Source organism: Piliocolobus tephrosceles, chromosome 7 (genome assembly GCF_002776525.5).
Source record: "Piliocolobus tephrosceles isolate RC106 chromosome 7, ASM277652v3, whole genome shotgun sequence".
NCBI lineage: Eukaryota > Metazoa > Chordata > Mammalia > Primates > Cercopithecidae > Piliocolobus > Piliocolobus tephrosceles.
Window position 1 is genome coordinate 3,059,850 of NC_045440.1, and position 20,831 is coordinate 3,080,680.

Below are 20,831 nucleotides of genomic sequence, written 5' to 3' on the forward strand. Positions count from 1 at the left end.
TATCAGATGCTGGCAAAAACTTACAGCAACTATAAACTCACACAGTGCTGATAAGAGTGCAAACTGGTACAACTCCATTGGAAAACTATGTTTGCGTTATCTAGTAATGTCAATGATGTACGTACCCCATGACCCAACAACTGGACTCCTAGGTTTATATCCCAGAAAAATCAGTGCACAAAGACACCAGGGGACATGCCCAAAAATGCTTATAACAGTACTCTTCATAGAAGCCCCAAATAAAAACAATCCAAATGGCCAAAGTAGAACAGATAAACAAATCTGGTATAATCACACAATGGAAATAATAGCAGTAAAGTGAATGAACTGTAGTGACATACATGATGTGGATGGACTTCAAGCACAATATTGAGGGAAAAAAAACAAAATAAATAATATAGCCAGTATAACACTAATTATATCGTGCTCAAAGCCAGACAAAACTATATAGTATAAGGATACACATTTAAATATTAAAGCTATAAGGAATGATAAGAAAATGATTACCATGAAAGGATGAATGAGGGTTAACTCCAGGAGGAAGGAAGGGAGTTAAGTGGGTGGAAGTTACAAGGGTATTCGCTTTATAACAATCTGCAAAACTCTACTTTCTGCACGCATACTTCTCAGTTTTAAAAGACTGTTAAAACAGAGGAGTCTGTAAGGACAAGCACCTTTTCTCATAAAACTACTTTAGAACATCATTCTCCAAAATGAAACTGTAAGGGAGAAAAATGACGACATAGGATCTAACGAATGAGGGAGAATCAAAGGAAATCCCCTAAGATGATTTTAAAAGAAGTCTGAAGAACTAAGAGGTCAGATTAGAACAGGATTAAAGGCTCCAGGAAGACAGTCTGCAAAGGAAAAAAGGAGGAAAAAAGAAAACCTGACAGACTACATGAGTGTTTTCAGTCATGAGCAGTGACTCACGTTTGAATGGAGAGTCAGGGGATAAGTAAACAACCCAGAAGTAAATTGTTACATCTAGAGGAAAGTTGTGAACACTGACTGCTCTGACTGAAAGGTAACAGAGCTATAGTAGAAGATGCAGGAAGGGAAGGACATGCAGGAGTGGTAGCTTAGTCAAGCTCAATCTTCATCTTTCATTGCAGGAACTCAATAGGTCACAAACTGAAAACTCAAGTAGTAGTATAAGCATGAAACTTAGAAATACAAAGGTCAATATTACGGGGGAGGGAAAAGCTTTACAGAAGTTGAAAGTGTTTGCCTCAGAACAGGAGCCAGTTCTGGTGAAGGCTATGGCAGAATACTGACATTCATTGTAAGTCTTGCAATAATATTTTAAACATTTACACCACACACATAACTTTGATAAATGTAAAGTAAAATTAAAATCTAGTGGGGAGCATTTGCTCCACAAACGACCCATATACTGACTGCCCCTATAGTTTCAAACTTGTCAGGTATATACAGTTAACCTATTTAAATAAAGTTAACAGGTTGAATGAGAAAAAGGCTTATCTAATTTGAACATAACTAATTTGGAATCTGAAGAGTAAGAACTAATTATATGGCCTTTTTCCATGAAAAACACCTGGAAAATTACAACTTAACGTACATGCAAAATTTAACAAATTTATGAAGAACCATATAATTATTAAATATAGAAATTTTACCTTGTAAAAGTTTCCATATGACTTCCGAATATTGATCCACTTTTTAGCAAAAGGAGGGTATTTGAGCCTGCTGAGTTGGCACTGAATGTTGAAGAATTTACTCATATCCCAAGAACTATAAATCAAAAAAGGAAAAAATTGGTGAAATAAACGGCATACTATTCTTACAAATGAGTATTTTAAATCTTTTATTGATGTCAACTTTCTTATATTCACACGTAACATTAACCTGACAAAATTAACCTTGCTTCCTACAAAATACTAATTCAAAATAAAGCTTTAAAAAACAAAGAAGTCGGATATATTAATTTTTGCTCACCAGCTAATTCCTATTGGACTCATCTTGATTGTTTTTATGGTTCTGGGCAGGCTTCTATCTTGCTGAGTATTATGCTAAGCTTACTTTTAATGCCAGACTTAGCAAAGTAAGTTGACAGTGTGCTTTGAAACAATACCAAAAACAAAAAAATGGAAGAGACAAAAGTAGCTGGTATCAAATGGCTAAAATACAATTTATTCTGCTACAACATGTTTCTATAACACTAACCAATTTATTGTAGTTAAGGACAACACTGATTGTGTAATACGGAAATTGTGTTGGTTCACATGTGGTTATTCTTAAGCAAGGAGAGTCAGAATAATAGCAGTGGAAATTATAAACTTCAGCAGGAAATAAAAAAGCCCTCAACTCAACTGCTATACTGGGAACAAGACATAATCCTTTGCATTTTCTTATAATAATGTCAACTATATTATAAGAAAATAAAAAACAAGTTTATGTCCCCAGGATACTAGTGCTTCTGTGCAATTTTAATATACTTTGATACAACCTTCCCTTCCCTTAGTTGCTTGCCTGGGCTGTGTCCACATTATTTATGGAGACTCCAATGACTGGTTTTTGTTAGTGCTCTGGTTACAAAATTGCATAGGTTTTGAGTGATCTGTCCCAGAAAATGACACTTTAACAGAACTGCATATACTATATTACGGCAGAAACACCTGTATACTTTAGCAGAGCACTGCTCATTCATGTTTAAAATCAGTAATAGATTTCTAAAGAGGTCCATAAACGTTTTTCCAAACTTAACAGTTATGATGTGATTAAATTCAATGCTCTTCTCCTATCATATGTGAGGATCTCTAAACCCTCTATGTTGGTGACATCTCAAGGACAGAGGATAATCTGTACAGTTTGAAACAGAAGTTGTTTAGGATGTTCTTTTCAACCTTAATGGCCTTAAGGTATAGGAGTTGCCCTGGCACAATGTCTGTTATCTATGTTTTAATTTTTCTGATCTTTCCATTTAGCTTTTCATTTAACAAATGCTTTTTGGGCATATACTTTAAGCTCACCACTAAGGTAAGCATTATGGAAGATTATCAGGCAGCAAAAGTCCTTCTCTGAAAGAATTTTAAATCTCCTTGCAAAAGTAAGTCTGATGTATGTACATAAAGATTACATATCAGAATATATGGTCAGATGTCAACATGAATGGTACATAAGTTATAAGGTTTCAAGGAAAAAAGATCAATGATGTTGTCAGGGTAAAACACAAGATGGGCTTTGAAAAATGATAAAGAAGTTGTCAAGAAGAGACTCTCTCAGTAGAGAGTGAAGCATACGTAAGTACACAGAGAAAGGATAAACCATGTGAATTCCTGGGCCAGTCTGACTGAAGAGGATTAATGGCAGGTGAATTAGATTAAATGGGTAGGGTGGGATGCGATGAAAGGGCCTTCAATGCCAAGCTCAAGAGTCTGGACTTTTTTGAGCAAGGAGTGTCATGATAAAAACAGAGTTTTAGGAAAGTCTTTTTAGCTTTACATATTGATCTTTCTGTAGTGTTCGAGTCCTGGATTGAACTGTTACCACTGCTTTCCTCCTCTCTCTCATCCTTAGGTGAAAGGAAAAACACTATCCCCTGTGGGGTGAGACTCTAGGGTCTTCAATAATAGTTTGTGATTATTCTAAAAGTTAAATAAATTAGGGTATCTTTAATCTTTAAAAAGTAGATATAAAAAATAATCTTCCTAAATACTTACCCATCTGTTAAAATTGAATATTTATACTTTGTTCCTAATTCCTTCAATTTCATCCAGTCAATTACTTTTTTTAGTACCTGAGGGAAGGTATCAGCTCTGTCTACCTGATCCTGAGGATATAAAAGTAAAATATACAAAAATCAGGGCTGTAGCTTCACGTAGTCCTACAAAATACCCAGACCTAAGTTGGAGGGAAAGAAACAGTATGAGAAAGGCTGATGCTTTAAATTCATGATTTCCTTGGCTTAGCTCCACCTAAAGTTTCATTTTTAAGAAATTTAAAAAATTTCATTACCAAGTACTAGGGACGACTTTCAACTGAAATGTATCATCCTCCCAAAATTAAGATTTAGGATCATCCCCAGTCATTGGTTCTCTTTTTATAGGCCTCAACCTAGAGGCTTACTGGATTTCTAGAAGCGGGAAAAGAGAAATCTAAGTTGAAAGCCACAGCTCCTTAAGTGTCTTCCCATCTCAGGTCTCACAATTTTCCATGCATACTACATACTGCTGCCAGATTGATCTTCCTAAAACGTAAATCGGGTCCACCCTATCACTCTCATATTTAAATCCTCCAACCACTCTCCAAGGCTTTCAGGATAAATAGATGCACAAGACCCTTCAGGATCTGGATTGCCTCTGCCTATCTGGACCATTTTCTTACCAGCCCATACATATCTCAACCATCCTGAACTACCTGTAGTCCTGCCAGTCCCCACCTGAAATGCCCAGCCATTCTTTTCTGCCTACCTACCTTTCATGACTCAGCCCAAGTTCATCAACTTGAGGGTGTTTTTCCCCAGGACAGTCTTCTATTCCCTCTGTCATATGTGGAAGCCCTTTTCCTAGATGTCCACAACACCCCAATAAAACACTGACTTATCAGGCCTACTGTGACCACTGGACAGACATACATCTATATACACATAAAGATACATATGAATCCTGGCACATATTATAGTAGGCACTCAAACACACGTGGAGTGAATGAATGAACGAACTAACTAAATGAAAAAAGTGCCTACCACATTAGAATACAACCAAAACTCAGAGACCTAAAAATGCATGAAACAAGCTGGGTGTGGTGGCTCATGCCTGTAATTCCAGCACTTTGCGGGGGCCGAGGCAGGCTTGAGGTCAGCAGTTCAAGACCAGCTTGGCCAACACAGTGAAACCCGTCTCTACTAAAAATAAAAAAAAAAAATTAGCCAGGCATGGAGGTGTGTGCCTATAGTCTCAGCTACTTGGCAGACTGAGGCAGGAGAATCGCTTGAACCTGGGAGGCAGAGGTTGCAGTGAACCAAGATCGTGCCACTGCACTCCAGCCTGGGCAACAGAGTGAGACTCCATCTCAAAAAAATAAAAATAAAAAATAAATGCAACATATAAAGTCAGGTTGTAAACACATACATTCTAAAACTTATCTCTGGCTGGGCATGGTGGCTCACGTCTGTAATCCCAGCACTTTGGGAGGCCGAGGCAGGAGGATCACTTGAGGTTAGGTGTTTGAGACCAGCCTGGCCAATATGGCAAAATCGTGTCTCTACTAAAAATACAAAAAGTAGAACGGTGTGGTAGCAACGTGCCTGTAGTCCCAGTTACTTAGGAGGTTGAGGCAGGAGAACTGCTTGAGCCCAGGAGGCAGAGGCTGCAGTGAGTCGAGGTCATGCCACTGCACTCGAGCCTGGGTGACAGAGTGAGACTGTCTCAAAATAAATAAATAAATAAATAAATAAATAAATAAATAAAATTTATCTCCAAGTTCAGTATGGTAACAATTTGCTGATGCTTCCTTTTACAAATGAAATCTTTAGATTCATCACTACAACTCTTTAAGAGGAAAGGCTGAGGAAAATGTTACCAGGTGTAAAATTTGCTGGTTTTTTTTTTTTTAATTATTACAACATGTAACATCTTTACCAAGCAAGGTATTAAATTGTTTACAACAATAATAATTTTTTAAAACTATGTATAAAATAAATCCCTAATTTCAAAAACTCTTTCAAACTCTAGAAAGAAGAACTTAGAATTATAACCTGAGTAATTCCAGTAAGACTGATGCAGAAATCAGACAGCTGTGTGTTAATCTCCGGTCTTACATACTGCTGAAATGTGTCTTCCTGCAAGGGAAGGATAGCAAGTTAAAGTAATTCATATGACTTAAGATACACGATACATGATACACAAAGAATTCATTACAGCAGGTTGTAATTTTATAGGATCTCATGGCATAAACCTTTCCAGTTTTTAAAGATAATTCCCCACACCAAAAGCACTCTTAATTTTTAAATTAAAAAATCATTTAGTTCATAATTAATGCCAGCCTTCAATTATAATAAATTAGCTTTAAACTACTGCTCTCATTTACTCCTGAATAGTCTTTATTTTCATATAAAAATCCAATGGAACTAAATTCTAAATAGTCAAAATTTAACTGTTAACGATATATACGTAGTTTAAGAGTTGCTAACACAGTGTACCTGTAGCAATGTTGAACCTTTTCAAGAAGCTTTCACGATGGTCTTTTTTTTTTTTGAGATGGAGTCTCGCTGTGTTGCCCAGGTTGGAGTGCACTGGCACGATCTCGGCTCACTGCAAGCTCCGCCTCCTGGGTTCACGTCATTCTCCTGCCTCAACCTCCCAAGTAGCTGGGACTACAGGTGCCTGCCACCACGCCCGGCTAATTTTTTGTATTTTCAGTAGAGACTGGGTTTCACTGTGTTAGCCAGGATGGTCTCTACCTCCTGACACGATGGTCTTATTTTATGCTCACAACTCCATAAACTAAGTGAGGCCAGTATTGTTATCAGGCTCCAATCTCTAAGTGCTTTTTCCTCTAGCCCAGTAATGCCTCCCTAACCAGAACACACTGAGTCACTTTTGAGAAATTAAGGACAATTTTAAATGCTGAAGATTTAAAGGCAGCAACTGTTAATCCTAGGTAGCACAGAGAAAATGACAAAAAAGATTCTTTATGGCAGAAGATTTAAAAATTAAGAAAAGTTTGTATTTCCTAAGAATAAATTCCTTCTACATACTTATCTATTAAGCTATAAATGGTTGTAAAGAATTGTAAATGAGCAACAATGAAGAACAAAAAAGAACACTTGAGGCCAGATGTGGTGGCTAATACCTGTAATCCCAGCACTTTGTGAGGCCAAGGAGGTGGGGGCGGATCACTTGAGGTCAGGAGTTCAAGACCAGCCTGGCCAACGTGGTGAAACCTGTCTCTACTAAAAATACAAAAATTAGCTGGGCAAGGTGGCACACATGTATGGTCCCAACTACTGAGGCTGAGGTGGGCTAATTGCTTGAACCCAGGAGGTGGAGGTTGCAGTGAGCCAAGATTGAGTCACTGCTCTCCAGCCTGGGTGACAGAACAAGACTCCATCTCAAAAAAAAAGAATAATTGAACTTCAAAAGTTAGACACTCTTTACTTACCAGACGTATTGCAAACTTCCACTTAACTGAATATCACAGATAAATTAAGTCTATATCCTTTTAAATATCACTATTTTATCATTTTAAATGACATTCTTTCAAAAATACATTGCATCTTCCCTTATAATTACAATTCGGTAGTACTAAATAACAGATATTACTAAAATGTTGTTATTCACTATTAAAAACTTTTAACAGAAAAATGCTAGAGAGAACTATGCATTCATTGGCCAAATCTTTAATCATCACTTAAATAAATTACATAAGTTAAAAAGTCATAAGGGTTAAAACTAAAGGAACCTGGAAGCCTGTAATCCCAGCTACTCAGGAAGATGAAGCAGGAGACTCGCTTGAGCAAGCAAAGGAAAAGCAGAGCAGTAAGGTGAGTCAGAAACATGGGTATAGGCCACTCTCTCAAACATGATCAACAAATAGGCTTTATTTAGAGGTAAGATTTAAGGAAGGACTGGAAGGAAAAATGAGAGGGAGGGAGAGAGAAAAACATTGGCCAGCAAGACTTCTGGGTAAGAAAATCGGAGCTAAAGTCCTGGCAAGTAATGGGATAAAGCAAGCCTGGCATTTTTGAGAATGAGCAAGCAGGTCAGTATGCCTGGAGAGCAGTGAGTTAAGGAAGAGAGTAGTAAGACAGGAAACAATCAGAGGAAACAACAGGCCAGGGCATGTAAGGAATATGGGTTGTACTCTGAGTTAAATTAGGAGCCAGTGTAGGGTTTTGAGCAGAGGGGTGAAACGATCTGACTTATATATATGTAAGTCAGATTTATATATATATAAATATATATATAAAAAAAATATATATATATATATTTTTTGAGACGGAGTCTCGCTCTGTCGCCCAGGCTGGAGTACAGTGTGGTGCGATCTCAGCTCACTGCAAGCTCCGCCTCCCGGGTTCCCGCCATTCTCCTGCCTCAGCCTCCAGAGTAGCTGGGACTACAGGTGCCCGCCACCTCGCCCAGCTAGTTTTTTTGTATTTTTTAGTAGAGACGGGGTTTCACCGTGTTAGCCAGGATGGTCTCGATCTCCTGACCTCGTGATCTGCCCGTCTCGGCCTCCCAAAGTGCTGGGATTACAGGCTTGAGCCACCGCGCCTGGCCGACCTGACTTATGTTTTTAAAGGATTACTCTGGCAGCTTTGTTGAGAACTGGCTGTAGGACGACACAGACAGACACACAAAGACCAGTTAGATGGCGAATGCAGTAAGTCACATAAATGATAGGGGCTCAGAATGAAGTCACAGCAATTCAGTTCAGTGACTGGGTTCTGGATATATTTTGAAGGCAGAGCCAAACGGGAATCATTGATGGCCTGGATGTGAGAGAAACAGGAGTCAAAGATGACTCCAAAGTTTTTGAACTGAGCAATTAGAAGGATTCTAATTACAAAAAGCTGCCATCACCCAAGCTACAAGAGGCCAAAGATAGAATGGGCTGGAGGTAAGTTCAACAGGTTGAGACACTTAAATAGAGATGTCAAGTAAGCAATCTGGATTTGGAACAGAGATACGGGTTTGAAATACGTATTTGAAAGTCACCAGCATAGAGATAGCTTCTGAAAGCTATGGAACTAGATAAGATCATCAAGCGAGAGGATGTAAGCTAAGAGGAGGAGCTAGGATTGAGACCTGGGACATCTGATATGGTGAAGCTGGGAAGGAAAGGAGGCACCAGCCAAGAAAACTGCAAATAGGGAATCCAGTAGGGCTAGAGAAAAATCAAGCAGAACAAGTTACACCTGAAGAAAATGTTCCAAGGAAAAAGTATTCATATCAGCAATGCAGTGTTAATTATGTTTTTTAAGTGAGAATGGCTCACACCTGTAATCCTACCACTTGGGGAAGCTGAGGCAGGTGGATTGCCTGAGCTCAGGAGTTCGAAACCAGCCTGGGCAACATGGTGAAACCCTGTCTCTACTAAAATACAAAAAATTAGCCGGGTGTGGTGACACGCACCTGTATTCCCAGCTACTCAGGAGGCTGAGGCATGAGAGTTGCTCGAACCCAGGAGGCGGAGGTTACAGTGAGCTGGGTTCACACCACCACACTCAAGCCTGGGTTCAAAACTGTATCTCAAAATAGAAAAAAAAAAGTGAGAATGTTCAATTTTGCCAAGATTTAGGGTAAAGGTCAAAGATGATGCTGATGAGTGATTTCAGTGGAATGATGGGATTGAATACATAGTTTAAACTTTATTGAACGTAAACCCACAATGGTATGAATTTGAGAGAATGGAAGAAAAGGAAAGAGAACATATATAAGTACATATAACTTATGTGAAGAATTTTCCCAAAAAGAGGAACAAAGATATGGGGTAGCTGGCAGCCCAGTGGGATGAAGAGAAGGTTTTTTATGGTGTGAAAAAAATAACATATTTGTATGTAGTGGGACCAATACAGAAGAAAGCTATAAATCATAATGTCCAAATGCGGGAGAACTGCTACAGTAACATCCTTGAATAAGAGAGAAGTAAAATCTAGTGACTTATGCAAGATTATTTGCCTTCACAGCTGCCATTTTTCCTTCTAATTTACTGACCTTCAATCTGCTTTGGATGAGAAAATTATAGAAAGACTAAGACTATAAAAGAGATTTTTAATAGCACTAAGAATAACCTATGCATTTTAATTCTCAAAGCCTTTTTATACTTACTCCCAAGTGGGTTGGTAGCAACTGAGGATATCATAGAAGTGACTTTTGGAAAGATGATATGTTAGGATATTCTTGCTCAGATTTTATAAGGCAAGCAGTATTCTTTTAGGGAATTCCTACTATGACTTTCTGAACTAATAATGCACTGACAAGTGTCTAAAGCACACATATCATTTGGCTTAGAAACCAGGGCTATATGAGTCATTTCGCCCTTAAACTTTCCACTAGAGAGACAGGTTCAAAAGACATTTTTGTAAATTATCATTCTTAGAGATCAGAGTTCACACTAGGCCACAGCAGTGGTTATCAAGCCTGATTGCATATTAAAACCAACTGAAAAGCTTTAAAAAAAAATGCTGATGTCAGGGGCCCTATCACAGAACTAAATTAGAATCTCTGGGAGTAGGGCCAGGCATCTGTATCATTAGTATTTTATTTTTTTACTTACCAGGAGATTCTGATGTCCATGCCCAGATGTTCTAAGCAAACGGAAAAAAAATTTTAACTTTCGCTACTGCAAAAAGAAAGCAGTAGTATCTAAAATTGTTTTATTATAGTTTTTCTATTAATCAAGCTCACAGCAAAGAAAAAACTTACTTTAGAGGTCTGATTCTAGCTAAACAGCAAGTGAGGTCCTCCACATAACCGGTAAACACCAGAATAGTTGCTGCTAGAAATACAATTAAAATGTAAAAATTCACTTACTATTTCTAAAGTATGCGTATTCAGTAAAACAACCGGAAATTCAATTATTTCATGTACAAACTCAGGTGGGTTTCCTTCTTCACAAGTGGCTTCAAAGTCAATAATACAAATGTAGTCATAATAACTGTCAGCACAATTGCTCTCTTTCAACATCAGCTTCTGCTTCTTATAATAGTTTTTCAGTCTCTTCTTTAGAACATCCTTTACTCCTCTAAGCAGAAGAAGAGTAGTTACACTTAGGTAAATTCTACAGTCAAGAATCAAAATTCTTACCTGCCGCACTGGGTTGAACACTGACAATTACAGCATAATTTAGCAAATGCTAGCTAAAATAAATGTAAGAAAAGCAAGACTCAAAGCTAAGTTAGCAAAGAACCAATTAAAATAATGTTTATTACAACATTAACATTTTCCTTCACAAGTAGTTTTTTATTTTAGTAGTATGTAACAGTATTTCCTCCAATATATACTGGTATTTCAAACCATAAACATTGTCGGCATATACCACCAACACACTCATACTGCCTTATATACTAAGATAACATATATGATACAAACATTGAAATTAATATAAAATTATTCCACTGGCCAAAATATAAACTTAAGAATATAAAAATTTGGGTTAAGCTGAAGATACAGTATTATCTCTTTCCTTTCTTTTGGCTTTTGTAGGTTAGTCAACTCAAAAGATTCATATGAATATGAAAGCATTATGAGCCTAGCATATAAAGGTGAATGTCTATTGGTTACTTAACAAGGAAAACTAAATTAGGATACACTCTAAGTGAACTGCATCCAGAGGAACATTATCATACTAGTAGGTTCTTAACTAGAAATAAGTTTCTTAATTTATCATGGGTAGAATATGATTTAGGGGATTTCAGTATCACAGGTAGCTTTAAAATATACGTTCCACAAATGGGAGTAGTGGGGAGGAGAGAAAGGTCATCCTAACAGTAACAGTGATCAGGTGACTTCATTCTTTAAACAATATGTATTTTTCCAAAAAATAAAGTTGCAACCAGCATTCAGGCTTCCTTCAGTGCTATGCAAATGAATCCTATATTGGCCTGCAAATATGAAGTAGAAGTAAAAATAAGAGGATCTAAATTAACTTGTAGTGCCAAGTATCATGTTAACTGATTAATGACTGTTTAAAAAAAGTTTTAATCTTTTATTTTCGAGACGGAGTCTGGCTCTGTCGCCCATGCTGGAGAGCAGTGGCCGGATCTCAGCTCACTGCAAGCTCTGCCTCCCGGGTTTAGGCCATTCTCCTGCCTCAGCCTCCCGAGTAGCTGGGACTACAGGCGCCTGCCACCTCGCCTGGCTAGTTTTTTTTAGTTTTTTTAGTAGAGACGGGGTTTCACCGTGTTAGCCAGGATGGTCTCGATCTCCTGACCTCGTGATCCGCCCGTCTCGGCCTCCCAAAGTGCTGGGATTACAGGCTTGAGCCACCGCACCCGGCCTATTTTCCTTTCTAAACTACAATTAAACACTGAAAAGAAAAATCCTACCCACGAAAATAGTAATAATTGATCAGTTAGCTATTTTAAGACAAAATGTCTTAATATTGTTTCTTTGCTTGAGATTTTCCAAATTATCAACACCTAGGGAGAAAATCCTTAACCTCTTTCATACTAAGGCACTGTGAGTGACCTCTGTGTCATGTGACAGCTTTGGATTACTTTCTTTTTTTCATTTTTGTTGGGGGGTGGGAGATGTGATGGGGGAGAGACTACATTTACCAGAGTTGTCTGCAAAGCTAATGGCAGGACAAACATACAACTAGTTGCTCTGGATAGAAACCTGCTATCTTTAACATCTCCTTTGCTCTTCCAAATACTCACCATGTTTGCCAATTCCAACTGAGAAAAATATTCAGAACATGATTCTCTTTAATATTCTTTCTGCTATGGCTCTCATTAGCTGTGTGGAGTATGGCAAATGCCTCCATTACCACAACCCTTCAATTCATTCTTTACCTTACTTGAGAACTGAGCACTAATGCCAATTTTCTGCTTAAATATCTTCAGTGGCTCCCTTCTGCTTACAAGGTAAAATGCAGACTTCAGCATAGAGTTCCTTCACAACTTGGCTACAACCTATCATTTCAGTATCATTCTCCAATGTTCCTGAGATATACTGTGTACTGCAGACAAAACATACTACAGGTCATGGCCTCCACCAGCTGGATGGTTCAAGTCTATCATCTCAGCACTTTGGGAGATGGGTGGATCACTTGAGCCGGAGTTCGAGACCAGGTTGGGCAACATGGAGAAACTCTATCTCCATTAAAAATACAAAAATTAGCTCGGTGTGGTGGTGCACGCCTGTAATCCCAGCTACTCGGGAGGCTGAGGCACGAGAATCGCTTGAACCCCGGAGTCAGAGGTTGTAGTGAGCCGAGATCACACCACTGCACTCCAGCCTGGGCGACAGAGCAAGACTCTGTCTCAAAAAAATAAAAAAACTTTAAAAGTCATGTTCTCAGTATGTGTGGTACACTTTTATGTCCTATAACTTTGGTTGCACAACAGCTGAAGAAAAGGCAAGATCATGTTGCAGAAACCATACAAACTGGAATCAGAAAAGCTATGTTATTTTTTTGTCTGAAATACCCTCCCTCCCTTTTCTGTTTGGCACAATTCAAATGTCATCTTTCTGAATTCCTGAGAAATATTCTCCTCTGTATCCTCATGCTGTACCTGGCCAGACCTCCAATACAGCACTGACCACTCTGTATTGTGATGATTTCTTTGTGTGTTTTCCCAAAAGACTGAGGTTGTCAAAGTGGGGAACATATCTGTATTTACCTTTGTAACTTCAATGCCTAGTGCAGTAGTTAGGATTCAATACAGGCTTGTTGAATAAATGTATAAACATACATCTAGATCTCTAGCTCCCATGCAAGCCAGGAGTAAGCAACTGATCTTCACACCTGGGAAGGACAAAAATTGTGCTCGGAAAATCTTCTGTAGGCTACAAGCTGTACCTTCACAACAGAAAGAATCGGGGAATTAGGAATCCAAAATTCCTTCATACATTATGATGTAGACAATCTAGAAATATATTTGTGCTCTTCTGAAGAGTGATGAAACTCTAAAGAGGAAGACTACTACTTTTAAGAGAATTAAGATTCAGAGATGCCTTGAAAAAGTAAGAGTTTTCACCTATTTCATACAGGCAACTTTTTTTCTTGATGCCTGGCGGTTCTACTGTTTACCAAACATCTATGTATTTTTCTGGACTCCAAAAGCCATTCCTGTCCCACGGCCCAGGTCAACGTAAAGTGATTTGTTTCGTAAAAAATTACTAAAAACTTAGGTATGTGTGTATCTCATTAAAATACACACACAGTTGACTAAGTTGCCTTGTTTTCTCACTCAATATACAGTTAAACATAATGCATACCATCACTGTATGTTATTTTTTAGAAACTAAATCAAAACAAAAAATATTCCTGGTAAGTGAATGATGTTTTTCATTTATTGTACCTGGTTTCAAACAAACTCTTTTTATAAACAATACAAATGGCAAAAAGAAAATAAAAAAGAAAAATACTCAATCTCACTAGTATAACTATCCATCATTTAAATGAGCAACTAAAAAAATAAAAAACACACTTGTTATAATGAGACAGATACTCCTATACATTTGCCAGTAGGTCATTAAAACATTCATAGACTTTGATTCAGCAGTCCTATCATCTAGAAGATGGACAAAAATAATCAGAGTTGCACATAAAAAATGTTAATTATGGTGTTTTTGAATTGTTAATAGGGTCATGTCATTATGGTAGGATTACAGATGATTTTTAATATTTCAATGTTTTCAAGATTTTCTAAAATGAGTATGTACTACTTTTATAATTTTATAAGTTATTTTTAATTACCTGGTTTCAAGCTTGAATTCTGAAAGCTTAGCTCTGAGTTCTTCCTTACTCATTCTATTAATACAGCCATTCGTAATAGCAATCTCTTTGTAAACTGGGTCACTGAAGTCACTCACACTGGAGGTAACGAACTTGGATCCTTTTGTCTCCTGGCCATCAAATCTATACTGTTGAGTTTCCTACGGGAAAAAAAAAAGAGAGATGTAGTTTATAATTAGTACAAACAATACAGATTTAAAGATTCAAACTTCTGAAGCCTCTTCATGCTACATGTTCAATGAAAAGTGTTCACTGCAGCTCCTAAAGGGAGGAAAGGATAAGAAGAAGGAAGATGTGTCTCTAATACAATTTACCCCACTCTATTATGAGTCATGAGGTTCCTCAAAGGAAACAAAGCTAAGTAAAAAGAGGACTGGTGTTGGGAGTCAACACCACCTCAACAGAGAGCCCCAGCTGACTATTTACCAAAAATGGCAGCGTGACTTTGGATAGTCACGTATTAGCCTCTGATCTTCAATTTCCTTATCTATAAAATAGCAATTTGGTAATGGTAAATAGTGTTTGGGCAGAATTATTACAAAGATTAAATGAGATTATATGTATCAGGCTCCTAGACCCACAGTAGCAATTAATAAATGATAACTATTAATATCACAGACTCTATAACAAGCCCTTCACAAACAATATGCAAAATTTACAAACGAACCCATTTTTAAATGAACTTTTACATTACACATGTACAATAACTTGATAATTGTTTAACCTGACTTCATTTCACAAAGTTAATACTGCCCAACGTAAAAACAAAATGGACTGCAAATCTAATTCACAGCTTCCTACTACTCAAAGCAAAGGAAATGTATTTCATTTCAAAACTTACATTTTCCAAAAGTTATACTTATGTCAGTTAAACAGAAGTAGCAAAGAATTATAAATCTTTTCACAAATAAAAATCTGTTAAGAAAAAACCATGACTCAATTCTACTTTCTCCACAGGCAGTCTCAAATTACTAATATGTTAAGTTCCAAAGATTCATTTGTAAGTTAATTATTTTCCACATGCACTATCACAAATATTAGCTATGTTCCAGAATTTTCAAAAATACTTAGTACTTACTGTGAATCCCTATGAAAACTTGCTACCTTAGTTATAATTTACCACATTGTCCTCATGTAAACTTTAATTACGGATCAAGAAAGGATAACCACAAAGAGGCCACAGTCCCTGACTTAGAACTGATCCTGATGGTTCAGGAACTATTTCTTAATCTAAGCTCTCGATTTAATGCAACACACATTTACTGGAAATGTAATGCTAGGTAAGGTGCCAGAGTACTCAAGAGTGACTCACCCATCTCCTTTGAGGAAGAAGTCAGCAGTTCCAATGTGTGAACTGTCCATAAATTAAAGAATAGCCACATTGAGGTTCGTTGTTAACAATGTTAAGAAAAAAAAGGTATTGCTAGTTGACCAAAAATTCACTTTCAACAATATATTAAATTTACAATAGATATCTCTCTGCTTGATCAGAATTTAATAAAAAATCATCTTTTGACTTTAAATCTACATTGAATTTTAAACTTCATCTTTAGCCAGGTTAAAATTTAGGTCAACATTAAGTAACAGTTTGTCTACCAAAACAGATGTCTCAGTTAATTTAAGTAGATTTTCTCTTTGGACAAATCCTCTTTCTCATTCACTTGTTAATTCTCATCCAAAACTGTAGCTACAAAAATTATTCACAAGTAACATGTAGGCCTCTTCTATAGATGCTATAAATTATGACTTCTATAAAGAAAAATTTGCTTCCTTTCCTAGGTCCAGCTCTGGTTCTCTTCCTTCAGTGAAGTTCTAGAGACAGCCAAGGTCCAATCCTCAGAAATCAGTGTCTCCTTCCAAATTTCAGATCTACACTAATTATTCACAAAGAAGGATGCTCAAGTCAATCCACCAAGGAGCACAAAGAAAATACTAAAAACCCTACTTGTATTGTCAATCTGCAGAAACACAAAATTAGTATACAAAATACTTACATTTGCAATAGCATCCACGCCAGTATCTACATCCATCTCTCACGTCACATAGAATACTGACCATACAATGAGAAAAGTGATAGATACCACAATATGGAGAGAAACATTCAGCATCACAGAACTGTAACATTTTGCAATATTCACGTGTTCAATGAAGTGGGTGTATGGTTTATATTATTTCAAATAAGAGAATCTTTTACATTCTGGGATGTGGCCATGAAAATCTTCTATACCAAACACAGGTTTACTATCTCGTGACAAAGCACTTTAACACTGTTGTTGAACTGAAAGATGAGTTACATATTTTCTATTACAAAAAGACAGGTATTCTAAAATTGCTGTCCTCTTCTTACTGCGAAGGGTATGGGAGCTTGATTTTTAACATTTTTTTAAACGAACACAATCTGTTGTTGCAAGGTAAAAGAAAATACATTTTAACAGTAAGCTAGAAAGTAACTGCTTGTCAAAAGAAACTTTATAGAGAACGTTTTGAAAACAGAGGTTTTGGAAATACTTCTATTATTTTGTTGCCAAAAATCGAGGTACTACCTACTAAAAAAAGAAAAGGAAAACCTCTGCATCTGTACACTGAAAAAAAAAAAAAAAAACTTAGAAATCTTCTTGGTGTTCTTCCAAAAGGAGAGTTCTGATGAAATTTGAACCTACTTATTAAAAATATAAATATGCAATAGCTTCTGTTAGTTTTCAAAGACAACTGGCATTAGAGATAATGGAAATTTACCACCTGAATTCAACCAAAAACTTTGCTTGAGATTGAAAAAAACTGTAACATGGCCAGTCGCAGTGGTTCATGCCTGTAACCCCAGTACTCAGGGAGGCCGAGGAGGGCGGATCACCCGAGGTCAGGAGTTTGAGACCAGCCTGGCCAACATGGTGAAACCCCGTCTCTACTAAAAATACAAAAACGAGCCAGGTGTGGTGGTGGGTTCCTGTAATCCCAGCTACTAGCTACTAGGGAGGCTGAGGCAGGAGAATCACTTGAATCCCGGAGGCGGAAGTTGCAGTGAGCTGAGATCATGCCATTGCACTATAGCCTGGGCAACAAGAATGAAACTCTGTCTCCAAAAAAAGAAAAAAAAACTGTTATCATTATTATTTTTTGAGACAAGGTCTCACTCTGTCACCGAGGTTGGAGTGCAGTGGCACAATCACAGCTCACTGCAGCCTCCACCCATGGGCTCAGGTGATCTTCCCATTCAGCCTCCTTAGTGGCTGGGACTATGGGCGAGCGCAACTACGCCCGGCTCCTTTTCGTAAAAAAAAAAAAAAAAGTATCATTATTAAGAGCATGCAACGGTAAGTTTTTAACAATTACTACCGTCACTAAAGCCAATTTGGAACAGAGATCTAGGCCTTACGTAGCTGTAAAAGTGTCAAGACTTTCAAATATAAAGAAGTATATTCAAACACACTTCTTTTTACTGAAAATAAACTTCGAAATTTATTTTAAAAACCCCTTACACGAAGAGACTGCCACATTGTATCTCAGGTTGAAGGGGGAGGCAGGGGGAAGAGTGGTTCTTTATAAGAGGGGGAATGAGCAAGTACTCTTTGAAAGTAACAACTTTAGAAGGAGAAAGATAATTGCAAAGATCCAAAGGAAGTGTATGCAGCGCAAAAGGAACATTACAGACACCCTTAACAAGAAAGACCTTCTTCCTTCCAATGTAAAAGAACACAAGGAAGCAAGGGGCGCTGGGAACAAAAGGGAAAAACTGTGTGAGATCCAATTAGCAACAGAGGCAGGCACCAGACTCCGCAGAGCAGCAAATCGAAGTTACTAAGGAGGAGAATAAGCCAAATTCATGATATTAGAAAGCTCATTCTAGCTGCCAGATGGAAATTGATTGTGGACGTAAGGAGCAAGAGCTAGGAGGCCTCTTGCAAATACCCACTTTACGAAGTGCTCAACATGTTTATTATTAGGAAAAGATCAATTTTAGTGTTCATCACAATCCACAGCGCTAGTCAACAAATACATCATTCGTTAAATAAGTTTTAAGACTGTTCTACAACTTGGCCACTATAACTAGGTTCGACCAATGAGATGTCAAAATTACTAATCCAGTCGTATACTATGTTTATAGGAGACACCAGTAAATGAGCAAAAGCAGTTAAGACGACGCTCCACTTAACTGGTAAGAGAGAGGGATGCTGGTGGGTGCTTTTTAATTTTTTTTTTTAAAGGTATGAAGTGACATACCTAGGGTATATGGTGAGATTTTAAAAATAGAAAGCCTTGCAAATTACCCATAACGGCTAGATGGACTGACAACAGCTACCGTCAACAGAGAATTAAGTTTAGAGCAGAACTCCCACTTAGAACCTATTAACCCACTGTGGACAGAACTGGTCTTGACGATTTCCTCCCTCCCGGAGAGTGTGATTCGGCTCTGAGGAGGCTCCAAGACAACCATCCCAGGGTAAGGCTAGGGAGCTTGGCGCGGGGGAAGAGGCTGGGGGTCCAAGGGCGCGCAGCTGCACCTTCTGCGGGACACCTGAGAAGAAAGGGGTGCCGAGGGCGCTTGGCGGACCGGGCAGCGGGCGCCGACAACCGGGCGCGGGCCGACTCCTCACCTCGGGACTGGGACGCGGCTGCTCCTCCCGGCCCTCCGGCCGCGGCGACTCCGGCAGCGCGGGAGTCACGGCCTCGCTGGCAGGCTCTTTACTCTGTGGTTCCTCCATGCCGGCTGTCACACCAGAGGAGAGCTGCTGGAGCCGGACGCTTACTCACTCACTCGACCGAGCCCGAAAGCCTCGCCTTTCTCCGTTGAAACATTACCGGGCTCGCGTTCCCGCGGCGGCGGCCGCACAAACTCCGGCGGCCACCTCCTACTTCCGGGAGCGTGTGGCGTCCAAACGCCGCGCAAGCGCAGTGAGCCGGCGTGCACGGAACGCCAGCGCCGCAGTCCACAGGGGAGGGAGGAAGAACAAGAGGGAGGCGCGCCGGTGAGAAGACGGGGCGCGGCCGGCCGTGGGCGGAACTAGTGCGGGTTGAAGTTGCGCAAGGATCTGGTCCGGACACTAGAGGGTAGCACCGGAACGGATGATCGCGTCAGCGTTTACTGAGAAGGAAAAAAGTAGGGTGAGTGGGGAGATATCATAGAGAAAGATGTTTTCAACCATAAAAAATAATAAAGCAATTCACATTTTCCATAAGGAGTTTCCTAAAACTTACACTTCTGGACAAGAAAAGAAAATGGGTCTGGACTTAGTGTCCCACTGTGAACAATTAGAAAACGGAACAAAATACAGGAAACAACTCGTCAGACATTGGACAACAGGCAGCTGTGGACGTGAGAGAAGAGAAACAAAAGGAGCCCTATATCACTCTGCCCTTTTGCCCAGAGGCCATTTCCAGCCTGTAGTGCAGAGAAGGGAAATCAAATGGAAACCTAGGATCTCCCAGGTTGAGAAGACAGGGATTGGAGTTGAGGAAATTGGGGCAGGCCAAGTTGGTTGGAATTTGTGGGACAGAATTCTGGAGAGGAGGGAATTACATGGAAAAAGAGCTTCAGAAATCTGCTTAGGAATACCTTTGAATTTTTAACTGAATGCAAAACGTGAAACTCCACAAGGCCAGGAAAGAACAATTATTGGGGAGCAGTACACCAAACAATGATGAGAGCTCACACAGGACTGGGAATAATTTGAGCTCCCAGCAACCAGAGTGAAGAGATTATTGAATACCGTGGAACATGCACTAGAAACCTCAGAAGAGAAACTGCCATTGCAAAATTATCATTGAGACAGTGAAGGAGATCGGACCTAACCAACTCCATCTTGCTTTTAACCTCCAAGCTATCCTTATTCATTCCTGGGCGTAGGCCAAACTAACATTGGGAGGAACTTAGTGTATAGCTTATAGTTTAAAACAAAAGTGATAGCCCTTTCTCAAAATAAACCGTGTTCTTGAGACCAGACTGCTTTTGTAGGACTAACAGCCAAAAGATTAGAAATTATGATTTAGGAGCCATGCAGCTGAAGGTACAAGATTCTAACCCTCTCCAAATTGCTCCTGGGGATAATACCACTATTGGAAAACATAACATCAGTGCTTGAGATATTTTGCAGGCCCTGCACTTGATGGATCAGCTGGCACCACCCAGATTGATAAGACTGGCTCATCTGATTTTGTGGCCCCCACCCAGGAACTGACTCAGTGCAAGAGGACATCATCGACTCCCTGTGATTTCATCTCCTACCCAACCAATCGGCACTCCTGACTCACTGGCTTCTCACCCACCAAATTATCCTTAAAAACTCTGATCCCCAAATTCTCAAGGAGACTGATTTACATAATAAAACTTGGGTCTCCTGTGCTGCTAGCTCTGCATGAATTACTTTGTCTATTGCAATTCCTCTATCTTGATAAATCGACTCTGT

The 20,831-nt window shown here is 38.9% G+C and overlaps 1 protein-coding gene across 8 annotated transcripts in view; it reads right to left on the reverse strand.

Moving 5' to 3' along the window:
* ERI1 (exoribonuclease 1) overlaps positions 1 to 20,009 on the reverse strand; it is a 162,070-nt gene extending 142,061 nt beyond the window's left edge. For all 8 annotated transcript variants that reach the window (XR_002734346.1, XM_023225304.1, XM_023225303.2 and 5 more), the window contains exons 1-6: positions 19,023 to 20,009; positions 14,392 to 14,570; positions 10,500 to 10,710; positions 5,720 to 5,803; positions 3,684 to 3,793; positions 1,641 to 1,755 (exon numbers count right to left, since the gene is read on the reverse strand). Coding sequence is in view for 7 of the 8 variants with exons in the window: in XM_023225304.1 (XP_023081072.1) it covers positions 1,641 to 1,755; positions 3,684 to 3,793; positions 5,720 to 5,803; positions 10,500 to 10,710; positions 14,392 to 14,570; positions 19,023 to 19,130 (807 nt within the window). In the remaining variant the exon portion in view is untranslated. The remainder of the gene's footprint in view (positions 1 to 1,640; positions 1,756 to 3,683; positions 3,794 to 5,719; positions 5,804 to 10,499; positions 10,711 to 14,391; positions 14,571 to 19,022) is intronic.
* Positions 20,010 to 20,831: the final 822 nt, after the last annotated feature.